The 19,561-nt window shown below is 44.5% G+C and overlaps 1 protein-coding gene across 1 annotated transcript in view; it reads left to right on the top strand.

Annotated features, from left to right (window-relative positions):
* The window catches only part of GPR50 (G protein-coupled receptor 50), a 43,037-nt gene extending 25,494 nt beyond the window's left edge, over positions 1–17,543 (top strand). The window contains exon 2 of the mRNA XM_054289618.1: positions 13,992–17,543. Coding sequence (XP_054145593.1) covers positions 13,992–14,860 — 869 coding nt within the window. The 3' untranslated portion in view covers positions 14,861–17,543. The remainder of the gene's footprint in view (positions 1–13,991) is intronic.
* The last annotated feature ends 2,018 nt before the right edge of the window (positions 17,544–19,561 follow it).

Consider the following 19,561-nt stretch of genomic DNA (forward strand, 5'->3'; position numbering starts at 1 on the left):
ACAGCTGCTGTGAGATCTCTCTTGTCTTTTTGGCTGTGTTTGCCACTTAGGCAGTGTGTTTCTGGTTGTCAGAGTCATACAGAGTTCTAATGAAGTGCAACACTTTTTTTCTTTTCCCTACAGCTGTTATTTGTCATTTGATATAACTCTGCCTTGTGAGAGTTTTATTCCTGAATAGATGATAAAAGGACAGCTAGTATCAGAAGGCAGTGCTGGCATGAGAGACTTTGCTTTGTTGCTAGCATAGAAGAAGCCATTGCTCTCCTTTTAGAGGATGTGTTATATGGCTGAATTTGGGAAAGCCTTTCAACTCCTGAGGGAGCCAAAGCCAGTCTCTTCCCCTGTTCTCCCCCTTGCTGCTGTCCTGTCCTAATTAGCAGTTAAACTCCACGCCCTGTGCTCTCAGTGCCAAGACACTGACTTCTGGCAGTCATGGGAGGTTTGTTTTTCACTGCAGTGCAGTAAACACTCTGTGTTTGTGCTCTGTGCTCCCAGATGAGGGCTGTGAGATCTGCTGAATCAGCAGACACGGCCCACGCTCCTTGGGGCTCATCCTCCTCTGCCCCAGAGGAGGGAGATGTGACAGCCAGGGCTGGGTGACGTGATGGCCTGGGCACGGCGTGGCCCTGGGGAGGCTCTTGGGTGGTCCAGAATGGAGAGTTTGCTGCAAGAGCTGGGCTCTGCTATTTTGTGTAAATCTGTTATTGAAGCTGCAAATCCTGGTTCTGCTAGCTCTGACGTTACAGATAACCCCCTGATTCCTTAGAGTACGCACAGAGCTCAGCTGAGCTATTTCAGTGTTGGACATTTCATGTGGCTGTTGTACCTTCTGCTGGGCTGAAGGTGACTCCCATACTCTCAAGATGTTTCTTGGGCTCCCTAAATGCATGTACAACCAACACTGGTGTGCTCCCATGCCTGACAGGGAAATACACACCATATCCTTGCATGCTGCCAGCTCTGCTTGGGAAGCAGAGACTGTTTGCTGGACTCCACTCATTCATGTGCAAAGCTCTCATCCATTGCCAGAAACATGCCAAGCAAATTTTTGGATGGAATTTCTGTGAAGCTCTTTGTAATGCACACTAACCTTGCCTTATGTCTCCCTGTCCTCTCTGTGTTTGTGTGCTTTTGGGGTTCCCTTTGGAGGAGGAGGTGGGAAGCATGCTGTGAGTTTCCATTCCCTGCCTGGATATGTCTGTGTTACACTGCTGCTGAGGACTGGAAACTCTCATCCTTTCTAACCCTGCCAAATCAACCCCCACTTAGAAAAGTATCTTTAATGATATGTAAAGATTTCATGGTGAATGTATGGCATTGGTATTTGTTACAAATACTTCTCCCTAGAAGACTCTGTATTAAGCCCACGCTTCATTTAATCCTTAAAACTTCTCTTACTTTGGAGTTAGTTCATAAACAAAATTACTGTATTGGGGACAGATAACAACATGGGGTTTCAGCAATTAAATGAAAAGTAGCAGGGAATCCTAAGGAGAGGAAATGGAGGGTCATAAATGGCTCTGAAGAGACTTGAAGGCAGGAATTAATATCTTGTGCTTAATGAATGACAGCCCTTCAAAAAATGCTGTTAGATAAAGCAATATAGGAGTGGAGAAGAGGACTTTTCAGAAATTGCGCAGACTGATAGATGGCTTTTCTTTTAGAAATTTCACAAACTTGACCATTTCTCTTGTCTTTGGAGAGGGTGGCAAAGGAAAGCATGACCTCTAAAACTGATAGAAATTCCAACACTTCAGTGTGAAAACTTATAGCTTTTTCCTCTATTTTGCCCCTGCCAGAGGAGGAATCTCACACTGACTGAAGGTGCTGAGTTATTTCTTTGTTTCTGAGTTTACTCAACCAGCACATGCCTAAAGCATTTTTTATGGTAGCAAGTAGAGTGGAAGGTGTAGCTTGGATTTGAGTAAGGGCAATGTATTTATAGAAATCATAGAATCATAGCTTCATTAAGGTTGGGAAAGAACTCTAAGGTCATCAAGTCCAACCATTAGCCCAGCACTGCCATGTTCTCCACTGAGCTATATCCCCCAGTGCTACATCCTCCCGCTTTTGGAACACTTGAAGGGATGGTGATTCCACCATTTACCTAGGCAGCCTGTCTCAAGCGAAGAAAGCCTCCTCCTTTTAGCAGTTTTTAAGAACTGTGGGTGAGGGGGATGTTCAGTTGACCTCCCAGGGTCCCTCCAGCTCTGTTGTTGCTGATGGATTTTGTAGTCACACCCTTGGCTGCACAAACATGGAGGTGGAGAGCAGAGTCCCCTTTACCAACCTCCAACTAGCTTGAAAGGTCACTCAGGGTTAGCATTAAAGGGCTGCATCCTCCTGACTTCCTGGTGGGAATCATGAGGCTCAAGTGAACACATTACCACTTTGAAGTATGGAGGTGTGGATGTGGATGCTAAGTAGTTTCAGAGAGAAGAAATGTCTGTGATTTATTTCTTGCTGAGAAATTTCGTTAGGGAGAAAAAGTGAAAGGAGGGGGAAATTTTTAAGGGGACACTGAAAGCATCATCAATTGATGGTGGTTGTACAACTCTAAAAGTAGGCCTACCCTTATCACTACAGATTAGAGAGTAGGACTCAGGGGTATTCCAGGATTAGGCAATTTAGCTAAATACGTCAGAGTTTCTTTGCCTAATGTGGATGGTCTCTTTTACAGCATCTTTTATTCTTTCTGGAGCTTTTTTTTTTTTTTTTTTGCTGCGGGCAAAACATAGTTTTTAAGAGCAGAATCCAGCAGTGCTCTTCTACTGGAAGCTGTTGGTAGCAAAGTGTCTGCCAGCCTCTTCAAGTATCATCCACAGGTGTGAGGTCTGCCCTTGAATGTGTGTATTGCTGCCTGTGAGTCTGACTGCTTACTGCCTTCAGTAATTTAGGTGTCACTGTCCCATGGAGTCTTATTTGCCTTCAAGCCACTTGGACATTATCCACCACTAGACTCCCATTGAGATCAGTGTTGGAGCACACCCACTTGAGCCATTTGTTCACACATGCTCATGCTGGAACTCATTTACTCTGGACTTTACTGCAAAACCATCTTTTCCCCTTTTATAGACCCACACATGGCACCTCAGTGTTTTGTAAGTCATGAGGAAAAGAACAGTAGCAGATGCCATCCAGCAATACATTTGGGACTCCCTAGTCCAAGTTTCTCATATCATTGATCGTTTCTTCTTGTTCATCCTGTACCCAGGCTTGACATGAGGTCTGTAAACCCTGTGGAATATCTGGAGTGAAACTTTTGCTGATGTTCTGGGAAACAATGTTTTTGGACTCCTTTCTGGGAAAATGAGGGCATGAGAGTTTTTTTATTTTCCAGTATCATTATATTCTTACTGAACCAACTTTAACTGTTTGCATTGGACTTTTGCCTGTGTAATTGTATCAGAGTCCCTAAAGTGTTTCCAGGTGAAAGTAACTCTCCATTTCCTGTGGGATTAGTAAATAGTTATGAATGAACCAGGAGGTCCAGAACAGATTTTCTTTTACTTTCTTTTCTCCTACTTGCATTCACTGTGTCTCTCACAGTTCACACAGTCTTGATGAAGCCATGACATCTTGGGATTCTTTCTTTGCCTGTCCATTTTGTAGGGCCTCTTCTAGCAGATTGTGAAAGCTGGATGAGCAGTTCTTCAGGTATCTCAGCCCTTTCCATTGCCCCTGGTCATGCTGCTTTCGTGTCCCTCATGGCATAATTTCTCTTCCAGCCTCACCTCCACTGCTTGTATGTACTGTGGCTGTACCTGCTTCATGCCAGGTTCAGTGTGAGGCCACAGGAAAAAAAATGGGCTCTAGGGAATTCTATTATCAAAATCTAGCCCATGGGGTGTTGTTTTTTTGTTTTGTTTTGTTGTTTTTTTTTTTTTTAAATATGTTAAGGTCTTCTGAAGAAAGCCAATCATTTGGGGCACAGCATTGTATGGCATACCTCGTCTGTGCTGTAGCCTACAACTGGGCTATCACCTTGGAGATAATTTGGATCCAAATTATGTTTCTTTTTCATAAGTCTAGTGGCAAATGCTGTGCAGGAGCGCAGGTGATCATTACCCTGCTACTTGCCCTAACACCCAAGCCTTCATTCAGGAAACCTAGAATTGGTTCAGAATGAGTTAAACACTGAATGGTCTTCATCAATGGAAACATTTTTGTATGGTGACTGTTTCTTTAGTGGCTTCATTATTTCCATATGCAATTCAAAAGAATTGTAGGGGAAAAAAAACCACCTCCCATTCTCCCCAGCTAAGAAGGAAGAGCTGGGACTGGAGAGAGAATCATCCCTGGTATGTCAAGACAAGTTGTTAATTGTGGCATCTGCTCCTTTGCAATGCATGTCCATGGTTGTAGTGACTGGTGCTGGCACTAAGGTTTAGTCAACAAACTGCTGGTGAGGCACAAGGAGGAGCAGCTCCCAGGCTCAGCTGTGGTGGTTCAGCAGGGCTCTCCAGGGCAGTCAGACAAGATTTTTATCACTAAAATGAGCTCTGTGTTCATATCTGACTGTGTGCTCTGCCTGACAGCTGCCTAGGAGTTGGTTGCTTGCACACAGCTCCTTTCTGGGAGCACACTTTGACCAACACCAATAGCAAAAGAGCATTATTAAGGATATTAAGCCTGAGTTGGCAGATTTTTTTTTCTAGAATAGTAACAGATGGCAAATTCTGGTGGTACAGCTGCTAGGACTGGCAGAGGATGGATGTTGGTTTGTCATTTCAGTGGATGCTGGCAATAATTCATATTTGTGTTTATACAGGGTCTTTCCTCTTTGAGAGCACTTTACAAACCAGGTGATGAATAATGGCGTGGAGTTAACGTGGGCTGGTAGAGCTCATCCCTGAGCCCATGTGGCCAGTGTGGGAGGGCAAACATAAGGGCAGTGGCCTGTGCTTCGTACACAGCCTGGACGTGGATGGGGCAGCTGCTCTACATAACCTAGTGCCACTCAGCAGGGGTTTCAGGCAGAAAAGGAGGGCAAACAGCTGGAATTCAGGGGGTGGCACTGGTATCCAGGGTATCAGGTGCTGCTGTGGGTACCTGGACTGACCTCTGGCTGTGTGGAGTTTTGTGTAGACTCTTCCCAGAGACACCTGTGTCCCACAAGAAGCTGCCTTAGGGTTAGGTGGCCCCCAGCCACGCTGTCCTTGCAGAGTCAGACACGGCAGCCCAGGCTCTGCAGATCACCTGGCACTGGCAGAGGTGCTCGGGCTCCCTCTCACTCCGTGCCCCCAAGGAGGGAACGTGGCCCCAAGGCCCTCTTGGCTCTGACACTTGCTCTCCATCAGCCTTGCTGGGATGTGCTGTGAAGGAGGCAGGATTTCCAGGCCCGTCTTTAGTCCAGGCATTTGGAATTGATTTGAGAAGGAATCAGGATTTTGTGTGGATTGGCTCACTGTCTCACAGTGTTACTGCGGGTGATGAGTTTGGTGGATATAACAGTGAAAGGACAGAAATCTGGGGCTCATAAGCAGAAAGGGCACTTTTTAGCACTTTTTTTGTGTTTATTAGGAGCTGGATCAAGACCACCACTTACTCCTCCTCCATTACTAGCAGATTCAGTTGCCATAATTGCATTCAGGAATAACATCCCGCTAGCAAAAGCTAAGTATAGAAATCCATAAGAATTACAGCACTGTGGTTTTCCCTAATGCGAAGGGTCAGAACTTCCAGGAAAACACAGGAAGAAATCATTAAAAGACACTTAAATGAACATTAAATTATTTTAGAAATTTGAAAAATGTTGAAGGTAGGTAAAATGTCAACTTTATATAATTTTTCCTTTCTTTATATTATATTCAGATCACCTTTTCAGGAAGGAGTGCCTGAGGTGAGCAGGATGTGTGAGGATTAATGGGTAACAACATTTGGAAACTTGCCAAATACAGTTTCCCTAGGATGGTGTAAAAACTTCCTTTTATTTATAAAGTATTTGAAATTCTGAAGATGGGGAAGTTGCTCTGCATTGGTACCAAAAGAGGGCTGACCGCTTTTTAGGTGTTCAGAAGAAGATAGAATTTAATAATTTTTATTCATATGAGAGTGAATGTCCAGCTACCGTTTGTGTAGCAGCAAAAGAAAAATCCTCCCCTTTACATTGCTTCCAGTGTAATTGTAAGTGATATAAGGAAGGATATGAAATCATGTTAACAGGGTGTTCTCTAATTTCTAGCTCATTTCCACAGACTTTTGAGCTCAGCTAAGGCTGTCAATCTGGCTGATCTTAGCCAATTGAAACTTATGAATCTCTGGGGTGTGAACACTGCCAACTATTGCCCTTTTCTGCATTCAGTTAGAGTGGCTGAAGGCACAGCTCAAGTATGGTTTTGGCAGCAAGACAATTAGAAAGTCATGACTTAAAAGTTTAAAATCCAGTAAATCCAGTCCTTCACCTGGCAATGTAAACAATTCTGAGCCATCAGCCATGATAATATATGGTGCATAACAAATGTAATTGAAGCCCTACAGGGCTGGTCCTTTCTTCTCCAGTAAATCTCTGAGGCTTTTCTCCTCATTTCTCAGAGGTCCAGAGGGAAGGGCAGCTTTCAGAGCTGGAGTGATGCACTGATGAGAGGGCTCGTGGAGTCAGGGATGCCAAAGCTATGCCAAAGTGCCTGGTCACAGCAAGGCAGAGGAGGAGGAGAGTTTGCTTTGTGGACTGCCTTGGCCTTGCTCTGTGCATCTGCAGGGCTGGCACAAGGCAGGAGCAGCTCTAAGTGCCCCCAGTTTTCCCATAGGGAATGATACCAGCAAACCAGATAATAGTTGGTAGCCCATTGCATACTGCTGTTTTCTGGCTTTGTGGTTGTGCTGAGGGATCTCAAAGGACTGTTTTCAGGAGTTAAATTATTCTGGAGTTTAATGCATTTTTAGGAGTTTCATAATGTCCTTAAATTGGATATTTCCACATTGTCTAATCTTATATGCTAAGAATGCTGTGGGTTGGCAATACCTCCTGCCCTTTTTGTTATTATCCTGTGTATCATTTTGTGCAGCACAGTCAGGATTTGAGAGCAGCTGACAGCCCAACTGCACTGTCTGTTTAACTGCAGGAAACCACACTTTATCCCTGTCTGAATGCTAATGGAGTAATGATAGCAGATAATTAATTGAATGCCTTTTCCTTTCTTTTGTTTGTTCCTCTCTTTGAACATACTCCCTCAATACAAATAAAATCCTCAATTAAAATTTATGGATTAACGAATTGAACAACAAATATTTTTCTTTTTTTTTTCTTTTTTTTTTTCTTTCTTTCTGCCTGGATCTCAGTGAGAATTTTGCTGATTTTAACTTGTGCTCTCCTGTCAAACATTTTCAGTTGTCAAAGTGGGTAAGTATACGCTGGGCTGTCATGTGGGTACATCAGTGTATCAGTGCTTATCAGAATGGTGGAAAGAGATGAAAACAGTCTGGGATTTCTCCTGTGTCATTGTGTGTGGTGTGGAAGCCAGGAGCTTGTAAGGATCAGTGCAATGGTCCCACTCCCCTACGGAAGGATTGTTCTTAATGCACTTTGATGGGGTAAATATTGTGTACCCAGGAATGACCCTTCAGAGTTTGTGATGTAAGAAATGCTTCTCAGAGTGAGGGCTGCAGGCTCAGCATCCCCCCCATGACCACAGCATCCACTTAATTACAGCACTGCATGATCACTATGATTGCACATGCTCAGTGGTATCTTTATGTCATAAAAGAAGAAAATTGATCTGAAAGCGTTTCCTATGAACTGCCACTTAGCAGAACTGAGCACACACTTTACATCTGCAGGCTGGATGTTAGTGACACACAAGCAATCACACAGCAAGTGGCAGGTAAAAACAAACAGGAAAAAGAGGCCATCACAGCTAATAAAGAGTCTTCTTGCATGCTGAATAAAGCTTTTTATGACTTTATTTTTTTGCTTGAAGCAAATAGTCCATTTTGTTTCTGTTTTGCAGTGAGCATAAGCTTTGGAAGGTTAAACAGAGAGTATTAGATTATGGTAAGTGGTCATCAGAGGCTTGCTTTACAGTCATGGCCTGTTAAATTGTTTACTGAACCTCATTTTATATATGTCTCTGAGGCTGATGTGCATCTTAAATCCCATTTATCTGGAAGACCTGAGTCTGTTGATTTTTTTATAAAGCCTGAGTGAACAAACATAAAATTTAAGATTCTCTTTATTATGAGCTGTGGTTTATAGTATAATTACAGTAGTAAGAAGTCAAGGCAAACATACCAGTTGCATCAATAAACTTTCAGCATTTTGTTTAATATCTTCATTGATGATCTGGATGAGGGGATTGAGTCCACCATCAGTAAATTTGAAGATGGCACCAAGCTGGGCGCATGTGTCAATCTGCTGGAGGGTAGGAGGGCTCTGCACAGGGCCCTGGGCAGGCTGGATGGATGGGCCAAGTCCAACAACATGCAGTTTAATAAGTCCAAGTGCCAAGTCCTGCACTTTGGCCACAACAACCCCTGCAGTGCTCCAGGCTGGGGACAGGGTGGCTGGACAATGCCCAGGTAAAAAGGGACCTGGGTAAAAGGGTAAAAAGGGTGTGCTGGACAGCAGACTGAACATGAGCTAGCAGTGTGCCCAGGTGGCCAGAAAGACCAAGGGCTCCTGGCCTGTGTCAGGAATGGTGTGGCCAGCAGGAGCAGGGAGGTCATTCTGCCCCTGTACCTGGCCCTGCTGAGGGCACACCTCGAGTGCTGTGTCCAGCTCTGGGCCCTCAGCTTGGGGAGGACCTTGGGACACTGAGCACGTCCAGAGGAGGCAGCAAGGCTGGAGAGGGGCTGGGAACACAAACCCTGAGAGGAACCACTGAGGGAGCTGGGGGTGCTCAGCCTGGAGAAGAGGAGACTCAGGGGTGACCTTATCACTCTCTACAACTCCCTGAAAGATGGCTGTAGTCAGGTGGGTGGTTGGTCTCTTTCTCCAGGCAGCAACTGACAGAACAAGAGGACAGAGCCTTAAGCTGTGCCAAGGGAGGTTTAGGTTAAATGTCAGAAAGAAATTCTCCACTGAAAGAGTGATTGTGTGCTGGAACCATCTGCCCAGGGAGGTGGTGGAGTCACCGTCCCTGGAGGTGTTTAAAAAAAGACTGGACATGGCACTCAGTGCCTCCTAGCACCAGGAGGTATTAGGTAATAGGTTGGAATAGATGATCTTAAAGGTCTTTTCCAACCCAGCTCATTCTGTGATTCTGTAATTCTGTTGTTGTGTATCTTAGCACATTTTTATAATACAGGTTTTTAGACCTGCTTTTCTACAGCTGTCAGTTAGTCTGGCAGAAGCTGGACAGACACCAGGGTCTGATCTCACTGCTGGGAAGAGGCTGGAACAGCAAGGTGACCAGTCATGCAGTGAGCCCCATGGCACTCATCCATTGTGCCCGTGGGTCAGCTTCTCACTTGCTGCCTCTGAAGCTGTTGTGTGTGGTTTTGTTTGCCTCAAAATGCTGTGCTGGGCACTGTCCATTTGGGAACAACTCAAATCCCTGAACAGAGTGGGGAGGAAGCAGCAGCTGGGACAGCAGGCTCACTTGGAGCTAGACTGTTCCAGGTGAGCAGAAGTTGGTTCACAGCTGTGTTTCTGCTTTGGTGCAAATCCTGTCACTCAGGACAGTTCAGTTTCAGCACTGGGTGTACAGGTAACAGTGCTGACTTCAGGTTGCATTGAGCATCTCTGTCTTGTTCACCTGAAGGAAACAGTTTTTTAGGTCTGTAATACTTCTGTAGAAGAACTTCATACTAATAACAAAGAGGTTTGGATGTTTGGACATTTTGAGATGTACAAAAAGTGACAACTTTCAGAAAAATATTTTATCTCCTTCTCCCCCCTCAACTTTTAATTCTGGTTCTCAATTCAGGATATGCTAAACCACAGCCTGTAAAGGACAGCCTACAGCTGCTGTGTGGGAAAAACAGGGAGAGGCTGGATCTGTGCAGCAGGAGCTTGGGCACCAGGGGATTTCCAACAGCCTCTTGAGGCAGGCAGTGCCAGTGACCCTGGTGTTTGTACAGTGATGCTCAGTTAGGCTCTGTAGAACGATACCTGTTTGGATGAGTCAGGTGCTGCTGGGGCAGCCTGCCAGTAAAGACTTTTGCGTATGTGGTTTATTGATTTGCAGAATTCATTGAGGTATTTCCACATTTCCTAGAACCAGGGCTTGGTATGTCCTCAGATAACCCGTGTTGTTGGATAATCCAGGCAGAATGAGAGGTAAGGCCAGGCAACTGCTGGAGTGCAGGAGCAGACTGCTGGAGTGGGCACAAATAGGTTTATGGGAGCAGAGGGAGAACTCAAAGAAGTGCTAAGGCATGAGATGTTCTGGAATAAATTCCCTTTTGCATCACTTGCACATGCCTGTAATCTGCTCTGCAGCTGGGCTTCAGGTTGCTTGGAGTTGTTCTTTTTTTTCCCTAAACAATTTTGGATTACACTCTGAACAATGTGTTGTACCTCTATAATCTGTAGCTTTGTGTTGGGCTTCTGTAATGTAAAAGAATTTGTAATTTCTCTGAAAATGTGGAGAAGTCTGTATTACCAGTGTTACACTTGCCTTTCTCCCCCATTCCTGCCTCTTCATGTGTGACTGTAACTGGGGGATGGAGCACAGTGGCACATGGGCCAGTTTATAATAAGTAGAAATTAAAAAAGGGATGGAAAATGTGAAAGCTAATAAGGAAATATAGTCACATGCCAACAAAGAGAAAAAGATACATCTGAAAATATTGTTGCAGAAGCAGATAAATTTAAATTGGAGATAAAGCCCTACTGGTATTATTTATGGGCCAGGCTCCTTTGTTTTATAGTGGGAAAATGTAAAAAAAGCAGTACTGGGGATCATTGGCAGGAGAGTGCTCTTTACCTTTTCTAAAAGCCACATATATTAGATGGCTTCCCATTCTGCAGTGTCTCTGGGAAGGGGGTCCAACCTCATCCTACAGAGGGAAGGACACAAGCTGTTGGTGCAGGGCTCAGCACACGGTGGTCTCACAGCAAACCAGGGACTGCAAGGCCAAAGCAATGTTTAACTCAGATTGCTCCTATTTTAATAATTAGCCAACAGCCAGTTCCCATGCTTTGAAGGGCATATTCTGCTTTGGTGGCATGCAGTGTGCCCCCTCTTTTCAGTATTAAAAATGCACTGATTTCCAGGACTGACCTGCAAGTGGCTGTTTTATGGGTCTGCCTTGCCCCTTCTCCTCACCAGAAGAAAGGGATGAAGTTGAGCACATTGCCACAATAACTGGGAGATGGGCTTGTTTCTGTGGAGCAGTGCTGAGTGAATATTTCTGGCTGTGTTTACAGGCACCCAGCACCCTCCTGGGCCATAGGCCTGGTGGGTAGGAGAGGTGAGACTGCACCACTGAAGGTAAAGAGCAGGGCAGATTTGTCCCCTGAGTGGAGGAGGAGATGATGATTTTCTTGATAAAACCATGTCATTTTCTCCCTGCAATGAAGTTGTGTCAAAATAATACACACAATACTGTGCTCTTGGATTGAATCCAAACTATGAAGTTCATCCTGTGAATATTATTTCTGTAGATTTTTTTTCCTTATATTTTTACTTTCAAATATTCAAGTTGGTTAAGAAAAACCAACAGAAACTGCTTATTTCTTCCAGCAGCTGGCAGGAAAGTGAGACTAGTAATTTTCCCTATGATTTTCCTAAGCTTTGGATTAAATCCATGGATGTGGTGTTTTAAGTAGGGAATATTCAGCTTTGTTCTGCTCTGCCTGGTTCAGAACTGGACGTTGAATGTGTCTCTTTCATGCCCAGCAAAGGCAGAGACTTGCTTTCTAGCTGTTTGTGTATAAACGTGTATCCAGGTTGGACAGGTCTGGTGAAGAGGGAGAGTTGTGGTCCAGTTAGGGAGTCTGTCTCCAGTATCCTCTGGAAGTCTCTAAACTGGATTGCTGATACCTCTCTGTCTCTGTTTCACTCTCTTGAAAATTGTTTTAGAAAAGGAAATTCTGGTGCTGGGGTCCCATTTTCTTTTTGCTGAAGAAAACATGTGATACATGTTCTTCTGTTGCATGTTTTTGATTGAGTGAATAAAAGTTTTGCTACAGAAGAGCATTCCCTCTCTGGGGTGCCTGCAGCCTCACTAAGCCTGGCCACATTTGGTTCTGCCCATGAAAATGGGCATAAATGGAATTAATTATATGGAGGACCAGGTTCAGTAACTGCATTTTAAAAGGCTCTCAGTAAGTTATTAAATCAGCAAGAAAGCAGCACTGAGGCCCAGCAGATGCAGAAGCTGTGTGCTGTGGTAAACCTGTGTATGTAAAATTTCTCTCTAAAAAGATTTTAGCACTTCACATGACCTCTGCTAATAGTTATTTTGAAGTGACAGTCTGTGTCAGCTGCCTCAGCTGCACACTGCCAGGGGCTATTCTCCAGTCTGGACTGCTTTCTGGTCAGCATGAAGTGCCCTGATATGAGCTGTTGACTTGTCCTGATAGTTTTTGTTGGCACAAACACAGCCATGACCCAACTGCAATGCCAATGCAGCCATGCTTTCCAACAGCCCTTGCATGTTTTTTCCAAATGCTAAAGCCTGTGACCTGGTTGAATCGAGGTGTAAGAGAGTCCTTTCAGGGATACTTCATAAAAATACCTCTTTTTAGTAATATTAAAATAGATATCTACTCCCCTAGACAGCAGGATATGAGGGTTTGAGGAGGAGGTGTAGGTGTGATCAGTTGGATGGGATGTTGCCTGCATCACATAGGGGCACAGGTCTTCACACCTCAAATGTGTTACATACAACTATATTCTCTATATATACTCTCTCTATGTGTATATGTATCTGCTGTCTAGTAATATTTTTCTTCCCACTGCTGCAGATACACCTAAAAGTTGCAGAGTTAGGAAAACCAACTGTCTTCTCTAGTGTGCTGTCCTCTAACTGAAGTATTGAGCTCCTGCTGACATGACATTCTCTGTGGTCATCGAAATGCTGAGTATTGACAGATGTCCTTTTCCACATTGTAGCTAGTCCTGTAGTTACACCAGTTCCCACAAGACCTTGGGGTCCTTTTCTTAATGCAGTCCTCCATGCTGACTGGCAAACTGAACAGAAAGGCTTTTTGCATCCCTGAAAATACACCAGACTCATGAAATGAGCAGCAAGCGCTGTTAGAAGGTCACTGGTCACCCGGGTCATTGGAGGCTGCTCCTCACAGTGGAGCTGTCAGGTGTTGTCCCACACAATACAGAATTTTCAGTCCAATAAGGTTTAAATTATTTTATACTTTCTGAGACTCTCAACTTTCTGTTGTAGAGCCTAAATGAACAAGCTGCAGCACATACTCTGCAGAGATGACTGACTGCAGCTTATTAATCACATTCTCTGCCCAGGACCAGACAGCGAAGCAGTGACTGACCTTCCATATTGAACTGGACAATTTTAACATTAAAAAGACAGGAAAATACACCAAATAAGATAAGCACATCAAGGCTGCCTGCACTATGGCTCCTTGAAGAACACACAATCATTAACATGAACAGTGCAGAAATTCTGGTGAATGCATACCTACTTACATGCAAGAGAACAAAAGAGACTTTTCCTGTGCAATTGCTGTCAATGAAATTAATAAACCACTGAAAACATAACCTGCCTACCACACTCCTTTGGCCCATGATGGTCAGAGAGAGTCAAGCTGGCTGGTTAACAAGGAGAACAAAATCCTTCCCTCCTACACAACTTAGAGGACCACAGGTACCTGACTCCCAGCTGTAGCCAAGTTACAGGTAACACTTCTAGTGCAGAGTGTTCCTAAGAAGGAACATGCAGGTCAATCATGCCTAGTTACTCTCTCTTGCTGTCACTAGTAGAGCAAAGTCTTCTTTTCTAGGGTTTCACATTCCAAGTGGACAGTAGATTGAAGCCCATCAGAGGACTTAGGCCTAAAGAGGAGTTTTGAATTGCAAGTTGTCCATCTGGACCTACACTAACCTCTCACGGTCTCTTCTTTTTTGTAGGCAACATCTTTGTTGTCAGCTTGTCCGTTGCAGACCTCGTTGTTGCAGTTTATCCTTACCCCCTGATCTTAAGTGCCATCTTCCACAATGGATGGACCATGGGAAACGTCCACTGCCAGATAAGTGGGTTCCTGATGGGCTTGAGTGTCATCGGGTCCATTTTCAACATCACGGCGATCGCCATCAACCGCTACTGCTACATCTGCCACAGCCTTCGGTACGACAAGCTCTTCAACCTGAAGAACACCTGCTGCTATCTCTGCCTCACCTGGACGCTCACGGTGGTGGCAATTGTGCCAAACTTCTTTGTTGGCTCCCTGCAGTATGACCCCCGGATTTACTCGTGCACCTTTGCCCAGACGGTGAGCACGTCGTACACCATCACGGTGGTGGTGGTTCACTTCATCGTCCCGCTCTCCGTCGTGACCTTCTGCTACCTGCGCATCTGGATCCTGGTGATTCAAGTCAAACACCGTGTGAGACAAGACTGCAAGCAGAAACTCAGGGCAGCTGACATCCGAAACTTCTTGACTATGTTTGTGGTTTTTGTCCTTTTTGCTGTGTGCTGGGGACCATTAAACTTTATTGGCCTTGCTGTTTCAATTAATCCTTCAAAAGTGCAGCCACATATTCCGGAATGGCTTTTTGTCCTGAGCTATTTTATGGCCTATTTTAACAGCTGCCTCAATGCTGTGATCTATGGACTTCTTAACCAGAATTTTCGGAAGGAATACAAAAGGATATTGCTGACACTGTGGACTCCCAGGCTGCTGTTCATTGATGTGTCCAAGGGCGGGACAGAAGGGATGAAAAGCAAGCATTCTCCAGCCATAACAACCAACAACAACCACGCTGAAATACACCTATGAGTCAGGACTACTATTTATTCTGGATTACAGTTGTATATATAATACATAAGAGCCTTTCTAGCTGTGTGCATTGCACAGCTGGCGTTGCCCTCATGCAAGGAAGGAGTCTGCAACCTTTCATGCTTAGCTTATTGCTGTGACATCAAGGCTTTGAATAAGGATTTCCAGAAGGGAAATAACTGATCTTTTTTTTTTTTATGTGTCATCTTTCACTGTGTGCCTAATTAATCGGTTTGGTTGCTTTTGCCACGAGCATGCCAATACCCGAAAAGGGAAGCGTTCAGAGTGCATGGAGAAATGCAGTTATGCTTGAAATGCAACCTTCGAGAGGCAGCAAAATTGCCATTTATTACACACAAACCTTTCTCCCCTTCCTCTGAATTCTATTTTTCTAGCATTAACTTAACCTGAACTGTATCAAACAAAGTGTAAACTGCATGGCTTTTTACATTATAGATAAGTAACCGTATTAGCCAGCAGGTGTATGTATGGGCATGGTGTGTGTTTTCCTTTTTCTTTTCTCTTAAGGTTTAGGAGCTAGCCTGGGCTAGATGTGAGGCAGGCAGAAGCCAGACCAGTGTGTGTCTGATGCACTCATTTTAATTGAGTATCTACAGACATTAAGTACCCCTGCACTCTCCTTCCCAGGCCATGAGTAAGTTTATGACATATGACATAATCTAATTGCAGTAAGATACTTGGAGCCTGATTCTAATTTAGGCAGTATCCTATCATGGCCAGCAGTCATTCCAAACATCTTTCAATAGTCACTGCTACATGAACATCACAGTAAAAAAGATGAACATAGCACAGTCCCATCTGTGTAACACAGATTGCAACTTTTAAGTTCCAGTAACATTTACACTTGCAGACAAAGGCAGAAGGGGAAGGCAGTGTTGTTACAAAAATCCTTTTTCTTGCGCATCACAGAACATGAATTTGCTGATGGGAGAAAAAGTGGAGGTTGTTTTCCCATTTTATTCATGTACAGAACTGTAATTAACTCACAGAGTGGGGAGACAAAAGCGGCTTAAGCATAATTATGCATCAGTTCTGTTTAAGCCTGGACTGTGCTATCTGTATCACTGGAAACCGTGTCATGAAGTTCTGGGGAGGCCAGTATCACATTAGACATAAGCACATGGGCAAAGATAAGGCTGTTTTTTAATGGAGTATGAAAGGGGTGTGTGTGTGTGATGGCAGCTGTCTGTAGGTAGGACTTCTTTGTTTCCTTAGCTTCATTGTGAATTCATCTCTTTATGGCTTTAAATGTGGATCCTGCTTTGAAACAATCCCATAAAATGAACAGGTAAGGCTCCCCTGGTGCAACTGTACCTTCAGGTGAGCACCCCTGCCTTGATGCTGGTGTGCTGAGGGGCACAGCAGGGAGAGGGGCAGGTCTGAGCCCTGGGGGTCTAACGAGGACAGCAGGCAGCCCTGCCCCTGGTCCAGGACTGCACTCTTCTCTCTTTGGTTCTAGTCAGGACTAGTTCCCAGCACTGAGCCTGAAAGACTGAGACCAGACTTCGCAGGCTCCTGGAGATGGAGGTGTGTAGGATTTCCCCAAAGCCTGAGCAGGCAGTGTGCCTAATCCTTAGTGAAAATAATAAGCCATTTGTGCACTGCTTTCTGAAACCAACTTGCTGCTGAATGTCCCTTCTGCTGATTTTTTTTGGGGAAGAGGAATTGAGAGAAATTAAGGCTCTTTCTGAAGTGGGCCAAGGAACTTTGCATGCAGCGTTGCCTCCATGAGGACTGAGTGTCTCTGCTGCCATGTGGTGAAGGTCACTGCAGTATCAGGGGGGCCCTGCATTAATAGGGTGCCCTGGCACTTAGGAAGTTTCAAACTTGAACATCTCAGCCACTTCAGATGAATGTTGTTTTAAAATGCACTGCAGCCAGCCTCCCATAATAGGAATCAAACTGAGTTCTGTTTTGGCCTCTTAATCTGTCTCAGCATGGCCAAATAAAGGTATTTTGACCCTCAGAAATAACTGTTGTCTGTTCGCCTTCCAGAAAAACCACCCTGGATGAATTCACACCATTCCATGCAAGCAAAATCATTTTGAATTGAACTTGGATAAGAAAAGCACTGAGGGCACATAGCTGCAGGGAGTGTTTGTCCCATCACGCCTGGGAGATGTCCCGTGTTCCATGACTTGCCTTCAAAGTCATTTGCAATTAGCCACAACAGTGTTAGTTAGAATCACATTAGCAAATTATTTGAAGCATCTAGTGCCAAGTGAAATATTCTGCTTTAAGACAATTGTGAAGAATCTTGTGCAAGTTTGCCAAATATCTCAAATATCCCAAAGCTGGGGTTTCATTTTAGGATTCTTGTCTTTTTAACTGAATGTTCAGTGGAGGAAATGTGGGGGTTTTTTTATTATTATTTTATTCCTTAAGCTTGTATTTGCACTATTTCCTATTCAGGCTCCAAAGTTAACAGCCAGCAAGTATTTGAACCAAACCAAGTCCAAAGAGGTCCTGAACAGGCAAGCTGTGAGAGTCCCTTCTCCAGCTGGCAGCAATGGGAGCAGCAGGAGCACGATAGGGCATCTCCCCAGGACTCACAGAGTCACCACTCAACCAAACTATGCAAAACGATCTGCTCCTGTTCTGCCACAGGCTCTGAGCCCAGCTGCTGCCCACATCTCTGCAGGGGCCAGGTGAAGTACCTGCAGCGCTGGGGTGGGTCTGAGCAGCACAGGAGCACAGCCCTGCCCAGAAGGGCTCTGGGTGTCCCAGGGAGGTGCCAGGGCTGGGCTGGTTCAGCCACCGTGGCTGGAGGCTTGAGCTCGGTCTGCTGGAGCTGAGGTTTGCCATATGAACCATGGGAAGCAGGGAATGTAGCCTCAAAGAGGAATCACTGTGCAGTTTGTTAGCACTTTGAGAGAGGCAGCGCTTAGGATAGCATGGAGTTTTATATTGACTTATTAAACTACCCAAGCAGCTCCTTATTTTTATGTTAGGAAATGGTTAACAGGGTACAGAGAGTTTATTTTTGTTAGGATTTGTTTACAGAAAAAGGGAAGTGTGTTTTAGCTGAGAATTCTGAGCAGTGTCACAGTTTCCCTATGGGAATCTAGCTTTAGTCCAAATTTGAGATTTCAGTGAGATCCTACAATTTTAATTGCATTCTGCCAGTTCCACCTGTTGCATATCTGGCCTTAAGTCTCATTGAGATCTCATATAAAGTAGTTTCAAATCACTTGCTCTGGGTTTGATATGGTGTGTTGAATATCTCTTCTAGTCTCAAGCTCTAAAATTGTTGTGGTGGAAACTTATGGAGAGGAAGTATTGCTGTGAAGAAAGATTAATCTCTTGCCACAAAGAAATATTTTTGGATGTTGCTAATGAATGTTGTTTCATCAATTTAAGAAGAATGTAACCAATATATTTATATATAAATGTATATTGTATATACTGTTTCCATTTTAATGTTTGAGAATTCTTCAATATACTTTCCTCTTGCCATTTTTGTTCATAAAATAGATTAATTCCCTTTACCTGTTAAAAATGTAATAAATCTGCCATTGGACTATTTACTGATTTTTTTTTTCTCCGCTAGCAGTTACTTTTTAATAAATATTTGGAACATCAGCTTGAGTTTTGTTGACTCACAGAATGCAGATTGAATTGACAAACATGTTTGAGTTCACACATATTTCAGCAGCCCAGCTTGGACCTGGAGGTGAATGACCCAGGGCATCTGAGACATCTCCTTGGATCCACATGTTTTCCTCCTCTTGCCTGTGAGCCAGCTGACTGATGCACTCTGGCCTTCCTCATCAGGGAAGAAACTTTCGCCACACAGCCATTGCTCTTCTCCCTGTGTGCCCCTGCAGTGTCCTTATCCTGCCTACCGTCGTGTCTGTCCGGGGTGCTGTGGGAGCAGAGTTTGTCAAATCCCTTCCCTTGCTCTTTCCTGGGAAGGACAGCACAGCTGAGCTGTCAGCAGGAGGGTGTGGGAGCCAGGGGGGCTGTAAGCCAGGGCACAAGGTGGTGTTGGCTGGTAGGGAAGGGATGGGACAGAGAGGGTCACCCCGGGCTGGGGGCACGGGGAGGGCTGGCACACACGGAGCTTTGTGAGGATGCTGTATCCAGGATGTTCTGTTTGTGCTCTTTCCCCCACCTCTGTTTTGGGGCAGGTTTTGCTGTACTCATTCAGTTCTTCAGCCAACAGGTTCTATCTGCAGCTTGCACTGATTATATTCCTGTGCTGACTTCACTGGAGCTGTTCTGGGGCAGTCCCTGAGCTGGTTGTGAAGCAGGGAATGTGGGAGTATGGAGGGGCCCAGTGGTAACTGCTACTTGAGCGCCTGTTTCCTAACCAGATGTCACATAGAGCCATGGTGTTAAGGTACTAGAGGCTGAGGTTATCCAGGAAAACAAAGAACATCTGTTAAACCAAAGAACTGCTGAAAAGCCATGGAGCAGACGTGTTGAATGAACCAGGAATATTCATTCAATTACATCCCCAAGCAGTTTTGTTACTTTTTTTCCCTAATCTTTTCCAACAGGCACTGGACTTGACCTGCTGCTTCCACAATGAAGCCTGAAATGCTTGGTATTGTGACATGCTAAAAGCAGTGTTTATGACAGTGGCAAATCTCAAAATGTTTCTCTGTGCAGAGCTGCCAGAAAAGCCTTTCATGGACTTGTACCTGCTGTTTCTACCATGTGGAACAGAATAAATTG

Source organism: Melozone crissalis, unplaced genomic scaffold (genome assembly GCF_028551555.1).
Source record: "Melozone crissalis strain CALT ecotype California unplaced genomic scaffold, PUWL_Pcris_2 ptg000068l_1, whole genome shotgun sequence".
Classification (NCBI taxonomy): domain Eukaryota; kingdom Metazoa; phylum Chordata; class Aves; order Passeriformes; family Passerellidae; genus Melozone; species Melozone crissalis.